This window comes from Zalophus californianus, chromosome 13 (genome assembly GCF_009762305.2).
Source record: "Zalophus californianus isolate mZalCal1 chromosome 13, mZalCal1.pri.v2, whole genome shotgun sequence".
NCBI lineage: Eukaryota > Metazoa > Chordata > Mammalia > Carnivora > Otariidae > Zalophus > Zalophus californianus.
The window spans coordinates 8,605,385-8,631,985 of NC_045607.1; the positions used below are offsets into that span (position 1 = coordinate 8,605,385).

At 44.4% G+C, this 26,601-nt stretch overlaps 1 protein-coding gene across 6 annotated transcripts in view; it reads right to left on the minus strand.

The window, feature by feature from the left end:
• Nucleotides 1-2,726: 2,726 nt before the first annotated feature.
• ZBTB34 (zinc finger and BTB domain containing 34) overlaps nucleotides 2,727-26,601 on the minus strand; it is a 31,073-nt gene continuing 7,198 nt past the window's right edge. The window contains exons 1-3 of one of the 6 annotated variants that reach the window (XM_027616361.2): nucleotides 26,152-26,211; nucleotides 23,153-23,269; nucleotides 2,727-7,879 (exon numbers count right to left, since the gene is read on the minus strand). In XM_027616361.2, the coding sequence (XP_027472162.1) occupies nucleotides 6,355-7,869 (1,515 nt within the window). In that variant the 5' untranslated portion in view covers nucleotides 7,870-7,879; nucleotides 23,153-23,269; nucleotides 26,152-26,211 and the 3' untranslated portion in view covers nucleotides 2,727-6,354. Of the gene's footprint in view, nucleotides 7,899-10,005; nucleotides 10,029-23,152; nucleotides 23,270-23,384; nucleotides 23,405-26,151; nucleotides 26,212-26,601 lie in introns of those variants that run through there. The other 5 variants (XM_027616362.2, XR_003523800.2, XM_027616363.2 and 2 more) reach the window with 5 other exon arrangements.

The window sequence follows — 26,601 nt, forward strand, 5'->3', positions numbered from 1 at the left end:
CTGTCAAATAAATAAAAAAAAAAAAAAAAAAAAAGAGCCCGCTACTGCCGGTAGCCTTTGTCAGCAAAGCAGCTCAACTGATGTCTACACAGCCCCGGCTCCAACTCAGTGTATCTGTTTCAGGTGGTGCTCCCATTTCCAGGACCTCACCCCCTCGGGATGTTCCTCTTACCCCTACCAGAGAAGAACGCCCCTGACTCTTGACCTTGGGCTGCCTTTCCAGCCTTAAGGAAAAAGCCTATGGGAAGCCGTTGCCTCACAAATTATCTGAGCCTTGAGAGTCCAACTCCATCATTTTATAGATAAACTGGGACTAAAGAGGGTGAGGGACCTGCTTAAGGTCACAGTCAGGCGCAGGCACGGCTAGAAGCAGATCTCCAGACTTGAAGTTGATGCACTTTCTCCAACGCACCCTTGAGGGGCTCAAGAGTCCCCCTACCCCCAGGGAGCACCTGAAGCTGGTCCCTACATGGAGCTTTTACACGAGGGGCCATCTCCCTGCCCACTGCGCTGAAGAGGAGCCCTCCTGAGAGGGAGGCCCCGTTTTCCAGTAAGGAGCAAGGAGCCAGGCAGCTCCAGCGGACTAGGAGCCAAGTTTAATCCCTCCCTGTTGCCCAGCCATGCTGCCCGGCTCAAACCTCCCAGAATACATGCATTTGCTCATTTGTTCTATCCCTACTGGTGTGGTGCCAGGTCCTGTGCTAAGGATATACAGGCGAGGGAGACAGTTCTGGATCCCTGCTGTCACGAAGCTTACAGACTAGAGGGAGAAACATTAGCTGAGCAATCTCACTCATCAACATACAATTAACCAGCTGAAATACTTGTTCTGAAGGGCAGAAGGCATGCTGCTCCATCCGTGCCTGGTAAAGGGGCTTGATCTAGAAGGGCTGCTGCTGTAGGCAGGGGCTCCCTGACTGAGGGAGGCTGAAATCTAAAGTCGAGTCAACTGGTAATGGGGAGGAAGAAGTTGGAGACGGCGGACACGACGCAAACAGCTCCACGCTCTGCGGCGGGAGTGAACATGGCACATCCAGAGAGCCAAGGGAGAGCTTTTGCAGGCAAGTGGGGACAGGGGTCACCAGCGATTCTTTCTAGGGGAGACTGGGCGCACACGGGGGGCCCCTGACAATCGGTCTTCGCCACACCAGAGGGAGGCATATAGAAATACACCTGCTCCTTTGTCGTCTTCCCAGCACTATGGTGGCATAAGACTTTCTTATGAAATCGTCCCCTCTCAAAAACAGCGGTTAACAGAAATTATGACACGGCAGACATTTGTAGAGCCAGTGGGGCTCAGGGAGGCTGGAGGGGCAAACACAGAGGGAGGCCACAGCCCATTTGCTCTAGCAGCATTTTTATTTACAAACAGCAATTTCCATTGACTTTATACCATAAAAAAGCCATTTACAAGCAAGAAACAAGAATTCAGAACAAAATTAAGCAGCACTGAAATATTCATGTCACAAATCTAAAACAAAATGAATACAAGAGTAAAATATCATTTGAATAAATAGTCTTAAATTCATGCTATAAAATAATCCTTAATGGCAAGTTACTAGTTGATACAGCATCCGCTTAGCTAGCTTCATTTACTTCATATGGTGATGAAGTGTGGGCTTGTGAGGTTACCAGTTTATATTGCAAGATAATGACACTGTGTTAAGTCATTCAAATTGCTCAACCATTTATAACGGAAAAAAATGTTAGCCCTACTAATAAAAGTGGTGAGAGAGATGGTTTTCACATTAGGAAAATGGTCATTCTCAAAGAAACCAGGTAAGTTTACCTCTTACTATAGTCAGGGCAGCAACCAAAGGCTTGGGCAGCAAGTCCAAAGGTTGAATTCACAGCATACTTGTCACTGAGGGGCAGCAAGAGGTCTGGTTACTGCGTCTGCAGCAGGGCTCACTCCAGGACTTGACCAAGAACTACAGGAGCCCTGTGTGTGCCAGGCCCAGAGGGGAACCAGGGAAAACAAGGTCCTCCTCCGGGCTGAGAAGTCGAGCACCGGGCAGAAACAGTGGAAACACTCTGGCACTTACTGAAGAAGACGTATGTGACGTGCGACAACCATTACAAATTTGGAACAATGTGAATGACTCTTCTGAACGTTCAGTTCAGTTGCACTGAGTAATATGAAATCTATGATTTATGAACTAGATAGTTTCATATAAAGAATTTACATAATTCCCCAATACTTTCATATATAAAATTTAATAAATAACCCTGACCAGTCTAGAAGCACCATTCAAGGGGCGTGTGCCCTTGGAAAATAGTTTAGGTGTTGCATATTTGAGTCCCTTTCAGTGGAGGCTTCACAGGAAACCATTACAGAATTTAACAATAACAAAGACAACAACAAAAATCACAGTAACTAATAGAAAAAGTTGTTAAAATAAAATACATTGATTTCTTTAAAGTAAAGCTCATTCACGTAGATGATTCCCACCCCCCCCACCCCCCAGCCCTTGTTTTGTGTTCCTGCAAGTTCTTCCTAGAGCCTAGGCTGGAAAAATAAAAGTAAAAACAAAAACCACACACAAAGATATGCAGGCCTATGGTCTGGGCTAAGGGAAAAACAAAGACTTGGTTATAACTGCTATCATGAGAAAAGACGTCTACTCACGCTCTGGAAGCTGGAAAATTATCAATTTAGTTCTACAGTATATTCTGCTTAACAGTGAACCGACAGTATCCTTTCTGCTGTTAAACACACACACATACACACACACAAACACACACACGCAAACGAACAAAAAAACAAAACTGCCAAGGCAGAGCCAATTGGGAGGCTTTCCACTGACCAAAAAATTAACTTGTCTTCATATGCTGTATTTACAAATATAATTTCTAAATGTATTTACAGCTTTAGTAGAAATTAGAGGGGAGAGAACTGATTAGAATGAAAACAACTGTTTAAAACCACAAACATTAGTAAAAGTATAAAATTCTTTGTTTTCACAGTTTGTAGTAACAGGTGAAACACCTAGAGGAAAGGACGCCGTCACTGTCTTCACATTGTCTACGTATTGGAAAAGGTAGCTCAAGAAGAGACTCAATTATGAACAGACCTATATGAATTCAGGATATGTTTTGCTGTAAAAGATTTCTTCACATATCACTTCTATCTTAATTGACTTTTGCATTTGTTATAAATGAAACATCTAACCTAAAACTGTACAGAAATCGGGACTTTGCTTTCCAAAAAGAGTTGCTCTCAGGAGTTACACAGCGAACTTCGTCTGTGGAGACGTGAAGGGACCTTCGGGGAGAGAATGTTTCTGTTCTGTGGCCATGTTCATCCTCCTGGCACGTCCTCATGTGACAAGGCACAATTAATTGCTGCTGCCCGATCTGAATGGAGTTAACCTTCCACCCGCCACGCACACTGAGAAGCACGACAGCGTGCTCGCTCAGAGAGGCTGCCCAGCTCTGTGCTGGCCTCCGCTCTGCCTCCTCGAAGCCCTGTGGAACCTTACAGTACTGGGTTATGGCTTGAGAATTCATTCTTAACACTGCTAGCAGTGGAAAGGGTCAAGTGTTAGCAACATGAATGGGAGGCAAGTGGAACTTGCAAGATGTGGAATCATGGTTATTAGAGAGAAACTCAATCAATTTTCTGCCCCTTAACAGTCCCATTACAATGTTTGAACCTGAACTGTACAATCAAAGCAATGTATAGTTTTGTCAAAGACAATTTTGGATAAGTCACTCTTTGGTAAACTCAAACCAGTTAAACAAATTGACAAATACAAGGAACTCCGTGTAAATAAGGTAAAGACGGACACAATGACAAGAACCAGGATATCCGAGGTACCTGCCCCAAGTGCTCTCCCCTCCCGACTTGTCTCATCTATCACGGAATGCTCTGGAGACCTCTCAGGAGGCCCCAAGCCTGAGTGAAAAGGAGGTTCCTTCCCTGAGCCTGACCTCTCATGTCCTTGATTTCGGCATTTCTTGTCACAAACTTAATTTGTATCACCACACAAATTTTTTGCATTTAATTCTTAAAAAGAAAAATCAAAACCAAGCTAACTCATGTAAGGAAAAAAAAACAAAAATCACAAACATTTACCTGAAACCCCAGAACATATTTAAGTGGGTAAACACTTGGGGTCCAGCCTCCCCTTGAGGCACGCGGCTTTGACAGGAGTTGGGCAAGTGCTTCAGGGAGAGAACGCACCCCTTACTTAGGCAGTTTGACAGGAAAAGGCATACTATATACCCGATTTAGCAAAAGCTGCTCCTCGGGAGCAGCAGGATTAGAGTGTAATCTGTACGTAGTAACACTGACGTGTGGCGCAGCGGTTCGCACGTGAGCAGACAGATCCTGTGTGCTAAAGACACGCTCCCGCACAGCTACCACCCCCGGGGGCTATCACACACAAGGGCCTGAATGATTTTCTTTTCTCAAAATAACAAAACGAAACGAAACAAAAACCTCCCCAAAACACCCTGCCCCCTCCCCCAAGCCCCCACCATTCTTGGTATTTTAAGAGCCAAAAAAGCATGGAAAACCGGCAAACATCTATTTTTGTATTCCTTTAACTCCTAGCCTCTGAGGTTGGTCTATTTCGTGTCCGTGTTGCTTTTAGGTGGTTTGTGCTGTTCCCCTGTGGAGAGACACTGGCTGCGGGTCTCGGGGCCGAGGTTCTCGGGCACAGATTCTGCGGGCAGCCTGCAGCACCAACACACCATCCGACTGCTGCCGAGATTCCTCTGTGGGAGTACACAGTACCGAAGAGATCTCGGGAAGCCCGTTTTGTTTACTACAAGCACACGGGGAAACAAAATACAGAACTGAAGACTTTTCCTAGAGCGCTCACAAAACGTTACTCAAACAGGACTCAGGTGTGTTCTCACACAGTAATGTGTTTGCCAGCACATGATTTTGAGGTCTCTCTTCAAGCTACAAACTCAAGAGAGGGGAAAAAAACCTGTAATTCACTATGACCATTAGATTTCACATTTTCTACAACGATACTGACCTAAAAGATACGGAACATAAAAAATAGCACCACGTGACCAAAAAAAATGGTGACACACACAGATTTGGTGACACACAGAGTATCATAGAGGGCTTTTTGACTGTTGGTTTCTTTAAGCAGGAAACACTGAGAGTGGGGGAGCCACTGCTCTCATTAGCACACACAATACTAAGATAGAGATATTGCTTGCAATTCCCATAGAGTATATCTTTACAAAAAGTACAAATTCCAAGTTCTGCAGTTTCCCTGGGAACTGCATGTAGAAAAGTTGCTGTGCACCTGAACTAGCTGTTTGAAAAAAGAGAGAGAGAGGGGGGAAAAAAAAACCCACAACACTGCTTGGAGAATTTTGTAGACAGAACTACAAATCCCTTTCCTTTAGTGCGAGTACTAACTCATGGTAGAGTGATTTGATTTAGTTACCTGGTATGTATGTTTCTACAGTACGGAATGAAGGTAGATTCGTAAGCCAGTAAAAACATTGAAAACCACTGCTCCTTTGGGGTTGGCTAATATAACACTACAATATGTAAAAAGGTCAGCACCACGGGTCATCCAGCTTACCTACTGGACAACGAACAAAAATTCCAAACGGTTTCCAACTAGAGTTGAATACATTTTATGGCATTTGGTTTATGTACTTGTTACGAAGCAGAGCTATGAACACTGTGATTTGCTTTGCTTGCTTTTGGACACAATGATTAATATATATGAAAACCTATTAACATTCTTTTGTAAGGGAAATAAAGGGGCAAAACCCTAACATCAGGTAGGGACGAGACAGAGTCAAAAGCCCTGTTCACATTGTATTAAATTATATATTCCTCTTACATTCACCTCAACCAGAATAAAATCAAATTTGAGAATGTATATATACTATATATATAATAATCGCTTTATTATATATATATATATAAATTGTCTAACTACCCCCTAGAAGTCATTTTAAATTAGAAAAGGTTACCCATTTGTATCAGCTGACGGCATCCTGGTCTCTCTCCATGGAAACGCACCGATGCCAGCGCACACAACGAGAGAGCATGCCTCTTGGCAGAGAATGTAGGGTCAACCAGTTGGCATAGCTAAATCACTGGCAGATTTTGGATTAAGAGTTCAGCCAAAGAGGAATACTGTCAGCCTGTGTTTTCCCTGGATACGTTGCCCTTCATGCTTTGAGCTCCTTGGGAGAGGGAGGGCGGGGGGAAAGGATAAACACAATGAAGTGTTCCTTCCAGAAACCTTAGAAAAACTGCCAAGAGACCGAGAGATTTCCAGATGGTTGGGAAAACCAAAGATTACAACAAAGCAAATCACAAATATGCATTGATTAATGTGCTTTGTTTGGGTGCACTTCGTTACCATCTTAATCAGGAGCGTCAGACACTGTGTGAATTTCCATCCGGGAATCTAGGGCCATCTCTGAGGCGGATGCATCATTTTCTAGTTTCTGTTCCATGTACACATCTGTTCTCTCAGGGGACTCGATGCGACTCCTGACTTCCGCGACGCCGGGGTGGTTTTTCCGCAGGTGCTGGTTGAGGGTACCTTGGAATGGAAAGCACTTGCCGCAGATCTCACAGCGGAATGGTTTGTCATCGGTGTGGCCCCGGATGTGGTACTCCAGTTGGTCCTTGCGCGTGTACTTCTTCCCACAGAACTTGCACACAAAGGGGGTGATGCCCATGTGGAGCCGCATGTGCCTGTCAAGGCTTCCTTTCTGGTTGAAGGACTTCCCACAGTAAATACAGATCAACCTCTCATTGTACGGGTACCAGTGCCCTCTCGCACTCCTCTCTCGGGGACTGCTCTCGTACCCGGGGTTATTCATCATCGCTTCACCATCGGAACCCTGCACCAAGCCCTGCAGATCACTGTGCAGGTGGACGGACAAAGCCCGCTTTTGGCGCGCGCGCCCTCCTCGGAAACAGCTCAGCATGGATCTGGACGGGCTGGAATTACTCAAACTTCCAAAAGCTTCGGAGACGCTGGCTGGCTGTGAGGCTGCTTGGGAATAGGAATAGGCGTGCTGCAGCACGGAGCCGTACGACCCCACGTTCACTGCCACAACTTGCTCCCCGTCCACCATCTCCGTGTGGTACCCGTCGTCCCCCAGCGAGGAGCTGTCGGAACAGCTGGGCCGGTCGGACTTCTCCATCTTCACTTTCACCTCGGTGATCTGGCTCTCCCTCACCAGCAGGTCCCCTTGTTCATGGTCCCCCTCTATCTGAATCTCATACTCGGAAACGCTCCCACTGCTCCCTCGGTCCGAGTGCCCTTCCTCCTGTAAGCGGCTGCGCAGAGCTTTGCTGGGCGTCGTCTCCATCCGAAGGTCGCTGCTCGTGGTGGGCTGCCGTACCTGAGAGCAATACGGAGGGGAGATCTCAACCGGGTTGGCAAAGAAGCTGCTGTCCTTAACTCCATTACGACTCTCGGTTGTCTCCTCAGCGCTGACGGTCACGGAGTCAACATCTCCAACACTGATCTTTGAATGGATGCTCTCCAGGATCTGCGTGCACTTGTCGATGACGCACTGCATCTGAAGAAAGCTGGCCGCGGTCAGAAAGCTGACAACATCCTTCAGCTGCAAGGACATTCTTCCAGTGTAACAAAATGACAGCAACTGTTCAAACACATTGGGATTTTTAATCACGGATATTGACAAGCCACTCATGGTACTTAATGCTGAATGGTCCCGGAAATAGGGGGAGCTGGCAGCGAGGACGGCTTTGTGGGCTCGGAATGGCTGACCCTGAATGTGAACAATGATGTCACATAGTTTCCCCTGCAGGCGGAGTTCGTTTAGCTGGCTCAGAACAGTGCTGCTGTACTCGGGCACATCAAACTGAATAAAACTGCTGCTGTCCATTTCTACTGACATGAAGCGCAATCTGCAGAAAGAGAGAGTTTCATAATTCACCAGTGACTCCTCACTCAGTACAAGTGGCATAAACACAAGCTTGCAAAAATCCCACCACCACCATCACCACCACCACTGCAGCTACTGGGCCTCCGAGGGTCGACCTGGGCATTCTTCCTCTTGCTTATTTTCAGTCTTTCACTGGTCTTGGTCAATTCACCCAAAGTCAGATAACCTAAAGATCAATCAGCCTAGTGCCCCAACTGCCTAACATTCACCTTCATCAAAATTATAACATGTTACAGATAGTAGGGCCTTTTCAGCTGATTGAGAATTTGGTATCCTTTTAGGAAAAATATCTCCCAGTCTCACCTACTTCTGAGGGTTTGGAATACTTTGTAAAAAATAGGCCAACTCGTCTAAAAAATGTTCTGCCTTATCAGTATGTTTCCAATTGGTGTTTTTCAAGCAGACAGCACATGGGATACACTGAACAGAGCTAAACCCTTTTTAGCTTAGAATCTGAGTTGTCTTGAAGTGCATTTTTTTCCCCTTCAGTTCTGCACACCTTTATATCCTTTTGGGTTGGCAATTGACCCTTTCAGTGAAGAGCTTTAGACAGGACAAGCACCAAGAGTGATGGACATATCACAAGCATATCACTGTCCACCAGTGCTCACAGCGCACGCACACCTTGCACAGGCTGGCTGCCCTTGCCAAGAATCCAGTGCACCAAATCACTCATAACCATGGAAGTGGATACAGCCCAGGCTGCACTCTCTAACCAAGACACAACAAAATCAGATCTAATAATTATATTTCAGTGGTTAAAATTCAACCAATAGAAATTTAAGCACCTTCTGAATAAGCACTGAATCAAAGAGGAAATCAAAAAGGAATAAAACTATTTAGAAAAAAAAACACATCAAATCTGCAGCAAGAAAGACTCAGGAGAAAAGTTTAATTATGTCTTCAACTTACTAGAGAATGCATCAAAAAAAAAAAAAGAGATGGATATATATAGGTGATAAAGCAAAAAACACAGGAAGGTGTAGAGCATAGACGGTGGGTGTATACAGGTGTTTTCTGTAAAATCCACGTTTCTGGTATATTTGAAATTTTTCAAAATGAAATGTTGAGGATTTTGAAACCAAAAATTTTAACAGGGAAAGTCAGTGCCTTAAAAGTTTTTATCATTAAACAACAAAGAAGAAAAATAAATGAAATCAAAGAGGTCAGAAAACAACCAATTAGACCCAAAGAAAGCAAAAAAGTAATGAATACAGAACAGCATATAATCGCAGAGAAAATTTAAAATTATAAGACACAACAATGTGCAATTAAATCTGACGCCCGCAGGAAAGGATCAACCAGTTAGTGTGACTAGATCACACTAGAATTTTTTTTATCATGTCAGAATCTGAGTTAAAACATTTCAGTTAAGGAGGAATACTGTGCCCTTATTTATCCTAGATTTATGATTGAAATCAATTTGAAATCTGTATGGAACGGACATATTTTTAGAATAACATAAATTGGCAGAATTAAATAAAAAGAAACAGAAGTGCCAAAGCATAAATGATCTTCAGGCCGTTCACACTGTTTTAGATGCATGCTGAAACATTTAAGGCATCTCAAAAAAAAAAAAAAATTAAAGCATCTCAATTTATATGGCATAAATCTGATGCCAGAAGATGGCGAACAGGATAGAGAAGAGGACTGTCAACTTCACCAAAGTAAACAGATTTTAAAGTCCTCAAGGAAATACTCAGAAACATAACCTATTAAGAGAATAATATATTGTGACCAAATGTAAGGACGGCAACATGTTAGGAAATGTATAATCTGCCACATCAGTAAGTCAAAGGAGAAAAACCATATGGCCAAATCAAAACTATGCCAAACGTGGATTTTAGAAAGTTAAAAGCCTTTTCAAAGTTAAGGAAAAAATAGGAAGAGAATATTTTCCTAATGTAATAAACAGCACCTACTACAAAGCCAATGGCAACACCATCCTTAGAAACATCGTATCTGCATTTCCCAAAATGTATTTAGTGGCACACAAGCCCATGCGCTAGACTCAAATCCCTACCTCCTAGGGATTATACAATATATATATTGTATATTAGCCTTCCTGTTATTAGCCTAATAACCCACCTGAAAAGTCCTGCAGACAAGAATTCTATTTAGCTCAGCAGTTTGCACACTCATTTAAGTGTGTAACTCTTCTCTCAAGGTACACATGTAAATATTCCCAAGAAGTAGTGTTCCCTGGCGCACACTCCGGTAAACACTTTCGTAGAGGCATTCCCGTTAGTCCCTGGGAGGACACAAGGTCGTCTGCCCATCACTTCTCTTACTCAACATTGTTCTGGAAGTTCTAGCCAAAGCCACAGACAAGAGAAAATTGAGGCACAGAGCCATGAAAAAAGAAGAGGTAAAATTACTATTCAAGGCAGACAGGACTATTTACACAGAAAACACAAGGGAATCACTGGAACAAGTCTGTTTAGAAGCAGGAACGAGCAAATGAAGCGTTTCAAAAATTATTCTACATAAAAAACCAGTTAGGTAAGATAATGACAAGTCACAACCAACAACAGTAACAGAAACTATAAAATACCTGGGGGATAAACAAAAAATAGGATCTACAAGAAGAAAACTGTAACACTTTAATAAGGACAAAAACATGTATAAATGAAGATACATATCACGCTTCAGAAAGATCCCATGCTACAGACACTTTCCCCCAAAATTAATTTATGACTATAATGCAGTCCAATGAAGTACTTCCTTAGTAACTTCACAAAATGACTTAAAATTCATCTTAGAACACTGCTGTCCAACAGAAATATAATGCCAACCACCTGTGTAGTGTTTTCTAGCAGTTCCATTAACAATAAAAATATTAAAATTTTATACATTTTTACTTAACCTAGTTAAGTACTCTAATAACTCATTATAATAACTGTTATTAGAAAGTTATTAATGGGACCTTTCATTTTTTTCATACTAACTCTTGAAATCTGATGTGTATTTTACACTTACAGCACATCTCAATTTGGAATAACCACATTTAAGTGTTCAACAGCCACATGTGGCCAGTGGCTACCACACTGTGGACAGTGTAGATCTAGAAGAATAAATACTGAAGACATTTTTTTTTAAAGATTTTTTTTTATTTATTCATGAGAGACAGAGACAGACAGAGAGAGAGAGAGAGAGAGAGAGAGAGGCAGAGGGAGAAGCAGGCTCCCAAAGAACAGGGAGCTTGATGCGGGACTCGATCCCAGGACCCTGGGATCATGACCTGAGCCGAAGGCAGACGCTTAACCATCTGAGCTACCCAGGCGCCCAATACTGAAGACATTTTAGGAAAAAAAAAAAACAAAAAAAAGCCAAACATACAGATGTCAAAATGTATGATCACACTAGAATTCATTCACTGTGAGTATACACTGTCTTCTTCCCCGCACCAGGCACGAGGGGTCCAGGTGAGCTCAAATTCTCTCGTTATAAACTATGACAAGGGCTATGAGATCTTTTGTAATGGGGGGGCGGGGAGGTGCTGCAGACAAAAGGAATGACACAAAGCGAGGAGAGCCTGAGCAGGAAGGAAAGCGCTGTCAGAGAAGTGTGGTACAGTTGGGGGAAGAAGCAAGGGGAAGGACAGAGGCCTAACGAGGCTGTCAAGGCAGGTGGAAGTCAGACCAGATGGGCCCTGTGGGCCATTTCCAATCAGTGAAAAAGTAAGAATTTTTGAAACAGATGCTGCTTGGATAATAGGAATATATAATAATAAAGTTAGATCCCTTCTCCACCACATGCCCCCCAAAAAAATTTCTAGAGAAGGTCTTACTAAGCACACAAAACCAGATACCAGAGGAAAAAAACAGAGATTTAACCACAGAAGACCTTTTACACATCTAAAAAATGGCTTTTGACCAAAAACAAATGAACAAAAGACAAATTATGAAAAATACGACATATATGGTGAAGAAGTATAAAACTCTTATAAATCAATAAAAGCAAATTTAACAATTGAAAAATGGGCAAAAGACTATGAACAGATGCTTCAAAAAAAGAAATTAAGTCTTGAAACACAGATAAAGTGCTTAACAACATCAATAAACAAACAAATAAAAATTAACATGAGACGCAAATCTTTCTCAGATTGGTAAGATTTAATCCCAGTTGGTAGTGCTATAAGGACCGCGGTGCTCTCCTGCACTCCCGGTCCGCAAGTATGACAAAAGCCTTACGACAGGCATTGTTCTTGACTGCGCACTTCTCTGTCACGGATATAGGCACAAGAATTTATCCGTCAGTATATTCAATTACAACAGCAAAACAATGAAAACAACCAAAATGTCCACCTTCTTGGAAATCACTAAAGCATAGTGCACCTACATACTGAATACTAGGTCATTATTTAAACTGATCGTAAGGAAGAATACAAAGTTAGCTCTATAAAATGCAAGCCCCAAGAGGGCAAGGATTTTTATCTGTTTTACAAACTATCATCCAGATTACTGCCTGGCACATAGTAGACACTCAATAAATATTTGAATATGTAATAACATGGCAAAAAATCAGGTAACAAATCAACTACAAATGAGCACAAAGGATCTTTATGGGTGATGGAAATGGTCTGAAAGTGGGTTATGGTAATAGCTGTATAAGGTTATAAATTTACTAAAGATCACTGAATTGTGGGGCGCCTGGGTGGCTCAGTCGTTAAGCGTCTGCCTTCGGCTCAGGTCATGATCCCAGGGTCCTGGGATCGAGCCCCACATCGGGCTCCCTGCTCCGCGGGAAGCCTGCTTCTCCCTCTCCCACCCCCCCTGCTTGTGTTCCCTCTCTCGCTTTTTCTGTGTCAAATAAATAAAATCTTAAAAAAAAAAAAAACAAAAACCACATCACTGAATTGTACACTTAAGACGACCCAAATTCTATGATATGTAAGCTATACCTCAGTAAGGCTGTTTAAAAAAATCAGGTAACAACAAAAGCAGGATATTTCTAAAATTATGTATGTATACAGATATTAAACATACATACAAATAATACTGAGAGATATATACAGAATGGTTACATTATGTAAGATTAAAAATGTTTTTACTTTCATCTTTGTACTTTCCTGTACTTTCCATACTTCTAACAGTGAACATTTATTACTTGGGAATGACAAAAAAAAGTAAAATAAAAAACGTCTTAAAATTCCTGCCAATGATAATCTGACAGACGCTGCTGGTGGGGTGTAAAATGAGCAAATACTTCAGAGGGCATTTTAGTTATGTCCATTGAAATTACAAATGCACATGCTCCATGACCGAGTAACTTTAGCCCTAGGAATTTACTACAGCACTGGACAAAACGACAAAAGATTCAGAACAGACTACATACCCATCAAGAGGAGCGTGGTTAATAACTTGCGGGACATCCATATTTAAGACTGCTAAACAACCAGAAAAAACAAACAAGGAAGCTCTTTTCATACTGATGAAATAATCACCATGGTATACTGCTGAAGGAAAAGGGTGAAGTGCAGAAGGGTATATAGGTGTTTGTATAAAGCACCGTGAAAACACACACACACTGCTGTGTCAATATATACACATCATGGATATGCACAGATTATTTCTGGAATGATGCGCAAAAACAGATAACCTCTACCGTCTCCAGGGTAGCTGGAAGCCCTATTAGCTTTCAATCAATCTTTTTAGACACATTTCTAAACTATCTGAATATATCATTAAAAATAAGTAACACTTAAAAAAAAGTTAGGATACCTCATCCAGTTTTTATTTCATTTTTTTTTAAGATTTTATTTGAGAGAGAGAGAGAGAGCATGAAAAGGAGAGGGAGAAACAAGACTCCCCACAGAGCAAGGAGCCCACAGCGGGACTTGAAACCCCAGGACCCTGAGATCATGATCTGAGCTGAAGTCAGCTGCTTAACCAACTGAGCCACCCAGGTGTCCCCTCATCCAGTTTTTAAAAGATAGGAAAAGACCATATAAAAACCGTCATGAATTTGGAGTCAGACCTGGGTTCAAATGATACCTGCTTTCCACTTGTAAAACTTGGGTGAGGTACTTCATTAACTTTCCAAGTCTCAGTTTTCTTATCTTGAAAATGGGAATAATAGTCCTTGCCTCGTGGCTTGTTATGAGGAATACAAGTATGCAGAAGTAGGAAGCACTGGGGCGCCTGGGGGCACAGTCGGTTAAGCCCAACTCTTGGTTTCGGGTTGTGAGATCACAGCCTCACCTCCCGATCAACAAGGAGTCTGCTTAGGACTCTCTCCCTCCTCTCCCTCTGTCCTTCCCCCGCCCCCCGCCCTCCCCCCACCGCCCCCCCCCCCGTGCTCAAACATGCGCAATCACTCTAAGAAATAAATAAATAAATCTTTAAAAAAAAAAAAAAAAGGTAGGAAGCACTGAGCATAATGGCTGCTCGGCCCATAGCATCACGGTTAGCTATGAGACTTTTTTTTAGGGGGACAGGATGGTGGCTTTGAAGGTAGACTTGGCTATGAATCCTAGCTCTGCCACTTTCTGATAAAAATAATAACAATGAACATTTAAACAGCCATGTGGTCTTGGACAAGTCAGTTAACTTGGATTTCCTACCTAGAAAAGGTCTCCGAAGAACTACTGCCCAACACGATCGTGGTCATGATTAAATGAGGGAAATTCATGCACTGAATGCATATAAAAGCTGACATATAATGAGTACTTACCTCGTGCTAAACACCTTATATATATATTCATTTGACCCTTTTATCAACTCTATGAAGGAAATACTATGATTGTTCCTATTTTGTAGATGAAGGAACTGAGGAAAAGCAGTTCAGATACTGCCAAAGGTCCCACAGTTAAAAGATGAACTTGGTCTGACTCGGGAGGTTGTGGCCCTAACTACACCAGACTGCCTTCTAGAAACACATATACTGTCTAGCATGACACAAGGGTGTGTAAACAGTGACTCTGGGAATTAAGGGGCAAAAGGAAGGTGGGCTTAGGCTTTTGAAAGATGCACAGTCCTGGGCAAAAACCAGTAGAAAAGAGCAAACAAGGAAGCATTTCTGAAATAGTCTACAACTGAATCTAGCTTCCCGGTGAGGCTTCCTCCTCCTCTGCGTGGCTTTTTATCTTCTCAGGAGAAAAGTAGAGAACTATACTTGAAAGAAAATCACTGGAGAGAAAAACCAAAGACCATGATTAACACCTAAGAGAGGGTTTCCAGTTTTCTGCAAATGAGAAAGGAAGTGCTTCCCTCTCCTCTCCTTTACATTAACACCTCCTTCTGGCTGTGACAATGAGATTCAAAGCCCTCTGCCTAGAGCTGCTAACAAGCAACACTCCAGAGTAAGAGGCTTCCGAAAGTCTTACACACAGGGAATCTGCAGGTAACTTCAGCCCTAGGCACGTTACCAAGCTTAAAGGAGCAAAAGGCATAATGAATCACAAGTTCTACACCCAACGACCTGATTTGTCAGGTCTAGTGGTCCGGGGGTAAAGTAAGTCAGAACCTCTTCAAGAGACAATCAAGTTCACATATGATCCCCCACTCCTCTAGATCAGCAGTTTCCCAACTGGATTCTTGTAGATCTTGATTCCTCCCCTGCACAGAACGTCAGTGGGCCTACACTTAACTTAGATCAACGTTTCATTAGTTTTATCTTTAAAATAAAATATATGCACACAAACTACAAATCCTAGTACAGAAGATATAAAATGAAGAGCAAAGCTCTTCCCCAGTTTCCTCTTCCCAAAGATAATCACTGGTAAAAGTTTTCCGTGTTCTTTCAGAGAAAATTATAAACACATATCAGCATAAATTGTTCTATATTCTGGTTTGTTTTTTTTTGTAATGTATTTAATACACCTTCAAATCTTCCCACATCAGCACAAACTCATCTACCTCATTATCTTTTCCAACTTCAGAGTACTCCATGGAAGGCTGTGTTACAATGTACTTAACCAGACCCCAATTAATACCCTAAACAGGAAAAAAATTTAAATAGCCATGGTATTTCCTCCAAGCAGAAGACTTTGCTGGGATCATGGTCTCATTTCTACTGATACCAACTGTGTCCCAAAGGCAGTGGCAGCTACCCTCACCACTAGCACATGAAGTCCCTGTTCCCCCATAATGAGCATAACACCTTTTCACTTTTGCCAGACTGATCAGTTTAAATGGCATCTCATGGTTTTGAAATGCTTTTATTTAATTACAAGTGAGGCTGATCATCTTTTCTCATGCTTAATGGCAATTTGTCTAAACTTGTCTTGGAACTGTCTCTTCATATCCTTTGCCTGTATTTGCGTTTTTTATTGAATTGTCAGAGCTCTTTGCAAATTAAGGAAATTAGCCTTTTGTCTTATATACTGCAAATATTACATTTAATTGCAATCACTAAATGGCATACTGGCTGGGAATTTAAATTATTTTTCTACGTGTATAGGAAATACTCAATTTCAATCTTCTGCACGCACAAACCAAAGGGAATTCAAAGACAAATAAGGCTCCCAGTCTTGCAGTTTGATATAGGCTTACCACAGATTCCTCCCAACTCAGAGAGATGTGGGAATGAAAATCATTTTTGATAATGCAGAGAAGTGATTTATATATTAGTTTTTCATCTCGACTAAGTTTGCAGCTGCTTCAGAAGACAATAACGAATTTAATTATTCCTCTCACTAAATACATCAGAATCAGTATTCTTTAACTCAGCAGATTAATCACAGGTCTGTCACATTATATTAGACAAGAAGCCATCCCCAAACTAGACATTTCCATTGTTATTTTCGAATTTAAAAAACAAGCATATATCAGCTGGACGTTTTTCTTCGATACCATTAATACTTTTTTCTTTCATTAATACTTATTTTAACAACACTTTTTCCGCTTGTTTGTAAAGACTACACTCTTGATAAGAACATGAAATACCTCTTTAAAAAAAGCACACGTGGTGAGGACTTAGTTGCAGGGGGCTGCTAGTTGTCAGCTCCTCAACCTGTTCATAGTCCTCTCCTGCTCATTCAACCAATGGACACACACACACTTCCTGCTCTGCTAGTGTCTTTAACGGGAGAATACTTTCAACCCCTGGAAGCAGCTTTCACCCCACACACAGCGCCTGCCAAGGTCGTCTGGTGAGACTCCGCCCACACTGGTCTCAGCGGGTTCTGGGAAGGACCACCTCTGACGGGAGCTGTCCTGACACTGGTCTCCGTCATCCCCTTCCTCGTGGCCAGCCACCCCCCCACACAAGCCTCAACAACTGTACAAAGGGTTCACTGCCACCTCCCACACCCTTTAGCCTTTTCCCTTCCTTGGGAAAGCCCATCATCATCATCATCAATAACCAACACCACCTGAATGCTTGATACAGGCGAGGCGTGTCATAAAGGACTTCTATGCATTATTTCCCTGAATCCTCTTGCCCTCCCCCGAGGGAGGTACTTTTACCCCTATTTTAGAAATGAGGAAACGGAGACTCCAAGAGGCTAACTTTCCCAGGACTGTTGCAGTCGGCCCATCTAGACTTCCTACACAGTAACTCCTGATCCTTGTCTAATCGGCTGCCAGGGAACAGCAGGAACAGCAGTCAGAAGAGCGGAGGAAAAGGCAAGACGAGAAGAAAGCTTGCCCCAGGTTACATTCCTGCCCTAGCGTGGTGGCCAGGGAAAGGGACAGGGACAAGTGGTAAACGTCCCCCTAATGCTGCCAAGGGCTCCTACCGCTCTGTGAGGAGGAAAGGGATGGAGAAGGGCGAGCAGGGGGTATTTTATTAATATCCATCAAAATTACAAATGCATGTCCCCGGTGACTGAACAATTTCAGCTCTAGGAATTTACTACGGCATCTTCTTCCTAGATCAAAACCTCCAAGAGAAGTCAGGGCTTTTGGGGGGCGGGGGGAGGTCCCAGGTGGCTCTGCAGCTGAGGAATAGTATGCCTTCCATCTGCACAGCTTTTCCTCATCACAGTCCCTTACCCTGGCTGATTTTACCCTCTATTTTTTTTTTTTTAAGATTTTATTTATTTTTTTGGCAGAGAGAGAGTGCATGCGCGCATGCAAAAGTAGGGGGAGCGGCAGGCAGAGTGAGAGAGGGAGAAGCAGGCTCCCCACAGAGCAGGGAACCCGAAGTGGAGCTCAATCCCAGTACCCCAAGATCATGACCTGAGCCAAAGGCATAACACCTTTTCATAACACCCAGTCTTAACCGACTGGGCCACCCAGGCGCCCTTACCTCTAAATAAACAGCCATCTTCATGCTACAGCCTCAATTAATTAGAAACCACTGGCCTGAGGCTCAAGTAACTGGTCCTTTTGGTGTTTAAAGGTGGAAGTCACAGAGCAGATGCTGCCAAGACGCAGGTTCAGCCCAAGTTCAATGGAATTCTAAGCAGCGTTGGGACTGGTCTTCAAAAAGCCAGAGCAGACTGGGAGGGGCCATCCAGGACTGACCAAGCACCGAGGCCAGCAGCAAGGCCAGTGCAGGCCAGGGGTAGGCCGGAACCATGAGGAGTGGAGAAGGAGCAGGTTCGGGAAGAAAACGGATGCACACTGGGGAGTGAAGGCACACTGGGCAACCAGAGAAGGGAGGACGTTTCCACAGGGAGGCACTGTGGCCACAAGCCACAGGGGAGAGCCACACTGCATGACCTGTGTACAGGTCAACCTGGGATGCTCCTCCCACAGACCTGAGGTCAGGAGAGGGGTCCTAGAGATAAACATGCATGCGTGCTCTGAAAAGACAACTAAGATCCGATGCAAGACCACATGACAACGAGGCTTGGTTAGTAAAGATGCTTGAAATCTCCACAAGATCCCACCCAAAAAAGCTATAGAACATCTCACCACACCCATGCGTCAGGACAAGACCCTGTTCTGAAAGCCAGCATGGGAATCTTACCCCTAATCTGGAGTTCCAAAGCTCACTAAGAACAAATGCATTTTGCCTGAAGGAGCTTTAGAATAAAAAAGCTACTTCGCAAAGGCAGCAGAGCCACAGTCCCGCAGATAGGACTGATCCTGACGGGCGAACAGATGTACCAGTTAATCGACACTCTGCTCTTCCTTTCACCTGCTCCTCCCACTGAGTTTCAGCAAAAGGTTGAACAGGTAATGACTGCCCTCCCACATGACAACACTAGATGCTCAAAGGGAAGAAAACACAGTCAAGGGAAGCAACACGAGTCTTCAAAGGTGTTGACTGTTTACCGATTTCTCAGCACCAGGGAAGGGAAAGAGGGTCCTATTATTTTCCATTTAATGCATGTTCTTATGACAGTATTTTTTAAGACTTGACTTTCACCAAAAATTAACTGAAAAAAAGCATGAATTTATTTATAATAATGACATAAAGGTCTTTCCAAGCATGACAGAAATCCCAGAAGCCACAAAGGCGAAGACCAATACATCTGACAAATAGGACAAAAAAATACCCTTTGCAAAACCCAAAAGTGAATGACATATTGAGGAAAAATACATGTGCATTTGACAATGGGCTACACTCCAAATTCCTTGAATTATATTATAAATCAATCAGATCGGGATGACACAGAACATCCTATGGAAGAAGGTGCAAAGGAATTAACATTTCACAGAAAAAGAAAAAGACAAATAACCAAAAACACATGAAAAGATGTTTAGCTCTCTGGGTGCCTGGGTGGCTCAGCTGGTTAAGCGACTGCCTTCGGCTCAGGTCATGATCCTGGAGTCCCGGGATCGAGTCCCACATCGGGCTCCCTGCTCAGCGGGGAGTCTGCTTCTCCCTCTGACCCTCTGCCCTCTCGTGCTCTCTATCTCTCATTCTCTCTCTCTCAAATAAATAAAATCTTTAAAAAAGAAAAGATGTTTAGCTCTCTTCATGACTAAACACATGTGAACTAGAGAAAGAAAAAATGAGATACCAGTTGTGACCCATCAGATTTGCATATATTTAAAAAGAACTGGCAAGTGTAATCCTAAGGGATAACCTGGTCAGATCGATCAAAATGCAGAAGGCATTCACCATTTGGTCCACCATTAAACTGCTAAGAATCGATCCTACAAATATACAGTCCTTACACAAGTATGTTAGGATATATGTAACAAGGATGCCCACTAAGCATTTTTATTTGCTATAACAAAAAAGAGAGAGAGAGAGAGAGAGAGAGAGAGAGAGAAGGAGAACTTCAAAATCCATCAAGAGGAGACTGGCTCAAAACAACAACAACAGAAACAAAAAATCAACAATGAAACACTACACAGCCATTAATACGGATAGGCAGATCAGTATGCTTCAATATAAAAAGAGTTCTATTACTTAGCCCAAACCAGCATGATAAAGAACAATTATGTATGCATATGTGGGATTCTTTTCCTGTACTTTTCTTAAAAGAATAAATATACACTGCTGTATCCACTCTGGAAAGAATCACATGAAACTATTAATGTCAGTGACTTTGGGAATGAGGATTAAGGACTGGGGAGAGGGAAGGGAAACAGGCTTCATTTTATACTTTGAATGTTTTATCACATAGCTGTATTATTCTCACCAAAAGTTTTTTTAAGACATGTGTAAGAGTCTACCTAAAAATATATAATTTTGTAAACCAAAGAATCTGGAGAAAGATAAGCTGCAAGGGGATAATTAGTATATCAAGCAATTATAGAGGCAGAAACAAAGAACTATGGGGAGCAATGACAAGACTGATTACTTTTGACCAAAAAGGTTCTTTTTAGAAATCAAAACAGAACAAAAGAAAGCTTCCTGGTGTTAGTAATATGTGAACAGGGCTTTGCATTTCAAATGGAACACAAAGAACACTTCAAACAGAAGGGATGGCAGGAGCAGGGAATAAGGGAGTGAAAGATGTCTGGAGTAGTGGCTGGGGCCCAGGCTCCAGGGGTGACAGGGCAAAGAGGGAAACCACCGTCGGGACGTGGAGGGCCTTGAACACGAGATTAGAAAACCCAAACTCAATACTGGCAGCTGCCAACTTAAACATGAGTCCAAAGAAGGACTCAACAGGACTTGGGGAGACTGCAGGATGCTATCCATTCAGGGAGGCAAGCGAGTTCAGTCTCAGACAAGAGGAGTCTGGGTTGCCCACTGGGGATCTGTGTAGAGCTGTCTGACAGGTAGTGGGAAGGGGCGGTGGCGGGGGTGGAGCTGTACGGAAACATTAGATGCTGATTTGGGAGTAACCAAAAATTGACTGAGAACTGATCTGGTAAGATGAGAGAGGAAACAGAAAAAAAGTTTAGCTGAGAGCAGAAAAGTTTTGCTCTTTGCTCCTATGAGAGGTACTCGAACATGGTCACAAGAACAAGGTAACACCCACACTTGGCCCTCTCCTCAACACAACATTTCATTAATAAGGTTCTGCATCGGGCCTTCTTTTAAAGCTGTAAGGGAACTGAACAACGAAAACCAGAATGTAGACTAGTGATACCTTCCTGCGCTGCTAACCCATTCTGAAGAGAGTCTGAAGATGAGAGAGGGGACACTTAAATGCCATCTGGGCAAACACCCACATGGGCTTTGCAGTCCCCTCTACAACATTCTTGGGGAAAACCCTGGAAGTGTTTCCCCATAACAACAACTGGAACAAAAGCACAAGCATAATATCCAAGCAACTGGCAACGCACTGCTGAGCACACACTCTCGGCCGTGGGCTGAGGGCAGGGACCTTGTGCCCAGAGCCCAGCACTGTGTCTGGCAGAGAGAGGGGCTCTCGGCACATGTCAGCTGACTCAACCCGAACCAAGCTGGGGGCTCAAAATCCCCGGCTGCCACCATCGCTACACCCCCAGCTCTCAATTCTTCCTGCTGAAGACCCAAGACCATCCCTTCTAGCGGCCCAAATCTAGCAAGGTGGCTCATCCCCATGTAACCCATAAACACTCTAATTTGCTCAGCTTCATTTAAAAATACCCAGTGACACTTCTAAGAAAAGAAAGCAAGGTTACAAATCTGGGAGTGGTTTAAGGAACCAGAGGTACCCATTATTCTCAATCAAGATGCTCATGATTCCAAACCCAGATCTGCACCTGCTGGATTCAGTCACTTGCGGACACCAGAGCCACAACTCAACCTCGGCTTCCTCTATCAGGCACGGAAGACCTCAGATCTCTAATTTCCATTCCATACAAAAAGTCATGAAAAAGACCACAGATGGAAGCACTAGGGACAGCAGGCATGGTAACAGCAGTAACAACTATATAAAAATAACTTTTCTAGGTATTTCTGCCTGGGTCTAGATCAAAACTAAACTTGAGCTGTCATGAATTACAATCTAATCCTTTAGAAAGCAGCAGCCGAATAACACCAGGGCTGCATAAAACATTCTGGTGCTGCTGAAACCCAATGCACGAAAAAAATAAATAAAATGGCATTCCGTGATGGATATTCATGAAGCACTCATCCTAATTTAAAAGAAAACAAGTCTAGAGTTCTTACTGCATTAATTCATGTGAGCCTGAAAGAACATTTTTATCCAAACTGTTAAGATTTCCTACCAAGGCGTTAACATTCTCCAAGTCTGCTCAGTTACACTAATTCTGAGAGTATGGTTTGGTTTGACAGTGGGGTTTGTCTTTCAGTCAATGCAGAACATCAGAAGCTTCTTCTGGGCTGTCCTGATGGGTAGGGCTGGCCTCTGTAACCTCACGTGCAATGTGAACGACTAACAGTTATTCTCCTAGTGTGTGTACCACATGCTAAGTAAGCTCTTCACCTATTCACTGAAACTTCATGACAACACTCTGACACAGACAGTGCAACTATCCCCATTCTACAGATGAGGAAACAAACTCAGGGAGATGAAGAACCTTTCCCAAACCAAGGTCACTGCCCAGGATTTGAACCTGGATTTGTCAGTACTGCGAGTGGGAATTCAGGCACACTGGCGAGATGCAGGGTTTTTACTGGTGCCAGACTCTTACTGATCTTTGGGAAGAGAATTCTCATTTAAGGATGTATCATTACGCACCAAACAATGATAATTAAGGGTTTACACTGTGTTGTGCTTTGAGTAGTTTGCAGCCAGTTTTCTGTATGATGTCCTTTCTGTCCAAAAACAACTCTTTACCTCTATGAAACGGGTAAATAGATGTTTCATGAATTCATCCCAAATGAGAAAGGTAGGTTTCAGGTAAAGGAATGAGTAAGGTTTCTTAAGGCCAAGAACTCAAAAATGTCAATAAGTGGCATCTCATCTGCTTACTGCTGGCATTTCCAGGGACACTGGGCCTGGGAAACAAGTCCCCCCTCTTAGGACAGAAGGATTAGAAAAGCTCACCTTGAATTGCTTTCTTCCGTGAGGTTTTCCGTGCCATCAATATCAACCAGAAAATAACCATTAGATATTAAACTGCATTCAGTTGATGACCTTCACTAAGCTAAATTCAGCAGTCAGCTATAAAACATTAAATGGACACAATTAAGAAGTTTGAAAAAACATGAAGCAGAATTTCAACTAAAGTAACATGAAAATGAATGGGAAGAAAACATTCTAGATTCAGGATACTGACATTTTCAACAAGTGCTTCAACTGAAAGGATCCAGAGACATGTAGAAATCCACAACTCATTTCTCCACCTTGATAAATTTACACCTGATGATGATGATGAAGATGTACTGAGCAGTTAATAGGAGCTACAAACTCTGCTACCTCCTTCATATATATATATATTTCATTTTAAAACTCTTAGCAACCCTATGAGATGGATTTTACTATCCCCACACTATAGATGAGAAGACAGGCTCAGAGACATTATACAATTTGCCCAAGTTCACAGGCTAGTAAGTAGCCTTGCTGGGATTCAAACCCAGGCCTGATTCCAAAGCTGAGATTCTTTCCCCAGTCTCCAACAGAAGAATTACATGACTTTTTTCTTTCCCATAATCAAAAGTAAACTTTTTAATCTTTCAAAGATTCGTTTTATGCTCTGTGTGCTCTAAGAATGAAAGCGGAAAACATCCACTTTGAATGGCATTAGACCTAAGTGATATATAACAGAGAAAGCTGATAAGTAATAAGATTCCCCTTTAAAAAGGAGGGAAATAAAAAAAATTTTTTTAAGTTGTTTACCAACAAGAATCAGGAGGTATTTGAGTATCTCTTATAAAGTCCGGCTACCGTATTAGATACCACCAGGGCTCCACAAGAAGTATTAAGACACAATGCCCTCAAAAAGCTCCCACTCCAGCTGGGACAAGAACAAATTCAATAACCAAGGAACAAATGCTGAATCCTGAGCTTTAGATTGTGAGTGCCACAAAGGCATGGGGGTAGGGCAGTCAGGGAACACCCTCTGGAGGAAGTATATCTTCAGCAGGGGCTTGAAGGAAGTGAAATGGAGAATTTACATAGAGAAGAAAAAGGAGGCCAGCACTTCAGAAGGGGGAACAACAGGAGCAAAGCCCTAGAGGCAGTCATAAACTTGCTTCTGCTGAGGACAGACGGGAGAGGGAGAAGCAGGGAATAGGTTCAGGTAGGTGGGGAGGGGCCAAACCAAGGACAGTCTTAAAAAAAACAGGGTGGGCAGTGGCTGGACACAATGGGGAGACAGGAGGACACTACTCAGTGCCATGGCATGGCCTGTTAGCTGATCTCCTGGCCCCAAGCCTCTCCCTTCCCCTCCTGCAAGTTATCACAAACCACCCCTAGTCTCCTGCTGCTCACCATGGCCGTTAGAACAGTTTTAACTTTGGCCTAGTGTTCAAGTTCTTTCAGGAACAAGCCCCAACCAATCTTTCTTCCTATTTCCTTTCCTATATGAACACTTCTCTACAAGGAGACTGGTCTATTCCCCAACTCCACTGGAACGCTGGGCCTGATTTCTCTTTTCCTATCGAATCCTACTCACCCTTTAACAACCAGCTCAAATCCTGCCTCCCCGCTAAGGCTTCCCCGACCAACCTCCAATGACCTCCATCTCTCCTCCTTCTTAATTCTACAGCACACAGCCCCGTCTCATCAATCAATTACCTTTTCACAGGTAAAGCCTCAGCACCCAGTGTAAAGCTGCTTGGAGGCTATGTGTCTTCCAATACTTTCCCCCACCACATGGAACAGCATCTTGACATTTAATAATCAAGCAAGCACTCAACTCTTTTTTTGACTTCCTATATTAAGTTTGGCATTAGCATAAAGGAAGGAGGGGGGAAATGGGGGACTTCTGAAGTCACAGACCAACTAAGAAGCTGTTGCAATAATCCAGATGTGAAGCAAAGAGGGCCTGGACTAAGGAACAAAGAGAAAATGGGCAAATATAAACAAAAACATTTTGCATGCAAAAACTCAGCGGGATGTGATTGACTACTACTAGGGACAAAAGCAAGGGATGAAATATGATTAAGGTAAGGCTTAGAAACACTTCTGGGAATCATTTTAAAGCCTGTCTGAAACCAAGTGTATTAAGCGACTAAAAAGTCCACATTTGCAAAAAGTCTTCAGTGAAACTGCCCAGTATCTTGACCCTGGGAAAGCCCTTCCAATTTCAGACACATACAGACGAGCAGACCCACAAGGGTCTTTAGAGAGCTAATCTATAGTTTGTTACTAGAGAGCTAATCTAAAACCCTCACTGATCAGATGGGGAAACTGAGGCCCAGCGTGGTAGAGGCTTGACAACTCCCAGACTAGTGCCGCCCTAAAGCACAGCCGCCCAGGCTAGAAAGACACTGTTTGCACCCCGAGGCTAACCCCAGCCCGGCCCTCCGTAATGGCAGGACCGACTGAGGGCGAGAGTGACCATGGAGACGTCTAGAGCCAAGCAGGACGCGCCGCCGCCTGTTTACCTGGAGAAAGGCGGTGGCGTGGGGCAGGGGGTCCGTTGCAGCCACTGGCAGGGCCGACCCCGCGGCCGGGCCAGGCTCTCCAGGGCACTCAACCATCCAGCCTCCCCGTACAAAGGGGGAGCGCCCCTGGGGGCAAGGCGCCCGGAAGCATGGGATCCCGAGACGCCCGGGGTGGAGGCTGGGGAGCCCGGGGCAGCTGGCCGCGAGCGACCCGCGGCCCCGCCAGCGGCGCCCGGACTCCGGGGCCGACCACTGTTGGCCCCTCCAGGGCGAGCGCCTGGCCAGAGCAGGTGCCCGGGCCTCCCGACCCCGCCCGGCCTCGGCTGCAGCCCGCGCCGCCCGCCCACCCGCCGGCCCGCCGGACTGACCAGGCGCGGAGGCGCCCGCCCCGCCGCGCCCAGAGGGAGCCGGACAGCGGCCGAGGGCTGCCCCCGGCCCGGCCCGCTCCGCCGGCTCCTCGCCCGCCGCCCGCCGCCCCCAGCCGGCGCGCCTCACCTGCCGAGAGCGCCGCGCTCACATCGCCCGCCCGCGGCGCCCCCACCGCCGCCGCCGGCGCCAGGCCCGTCCCCGCCGCTCCGGCTGCCGCCCCAGCCCGCGCCCCCCGCCCCCGGAAGCGCTTCCCGGCCCCGCCCCCTCGGCGCCAGCGCTTCCGGGCAGGCGCGGACGGGGGCGGTGGCGCTGCGGGACGAACCTCTCGCTGGGCCTCGGGATTCCAGATCCCGCCTCGGCCGAGTCTAGGAGCCTCGCGGCGGACGCGTGGGCGAGCGGCGGCCTTGGTCCCGACTCCGGGAAGGAGCGGCGGCGGCTTTGCGCCCCACGGCCTTCCGCCCGCCTTCTCTTCGGCGCCCCCTGCTGGCGGGAGGAGGGCTCCGCAGCGGGGCGCGCCGCGGGGCGCGCCGCGGGTCTCCCGGAGCGGAGAGGAATGGGTAGGCCAGGACCCTCGAC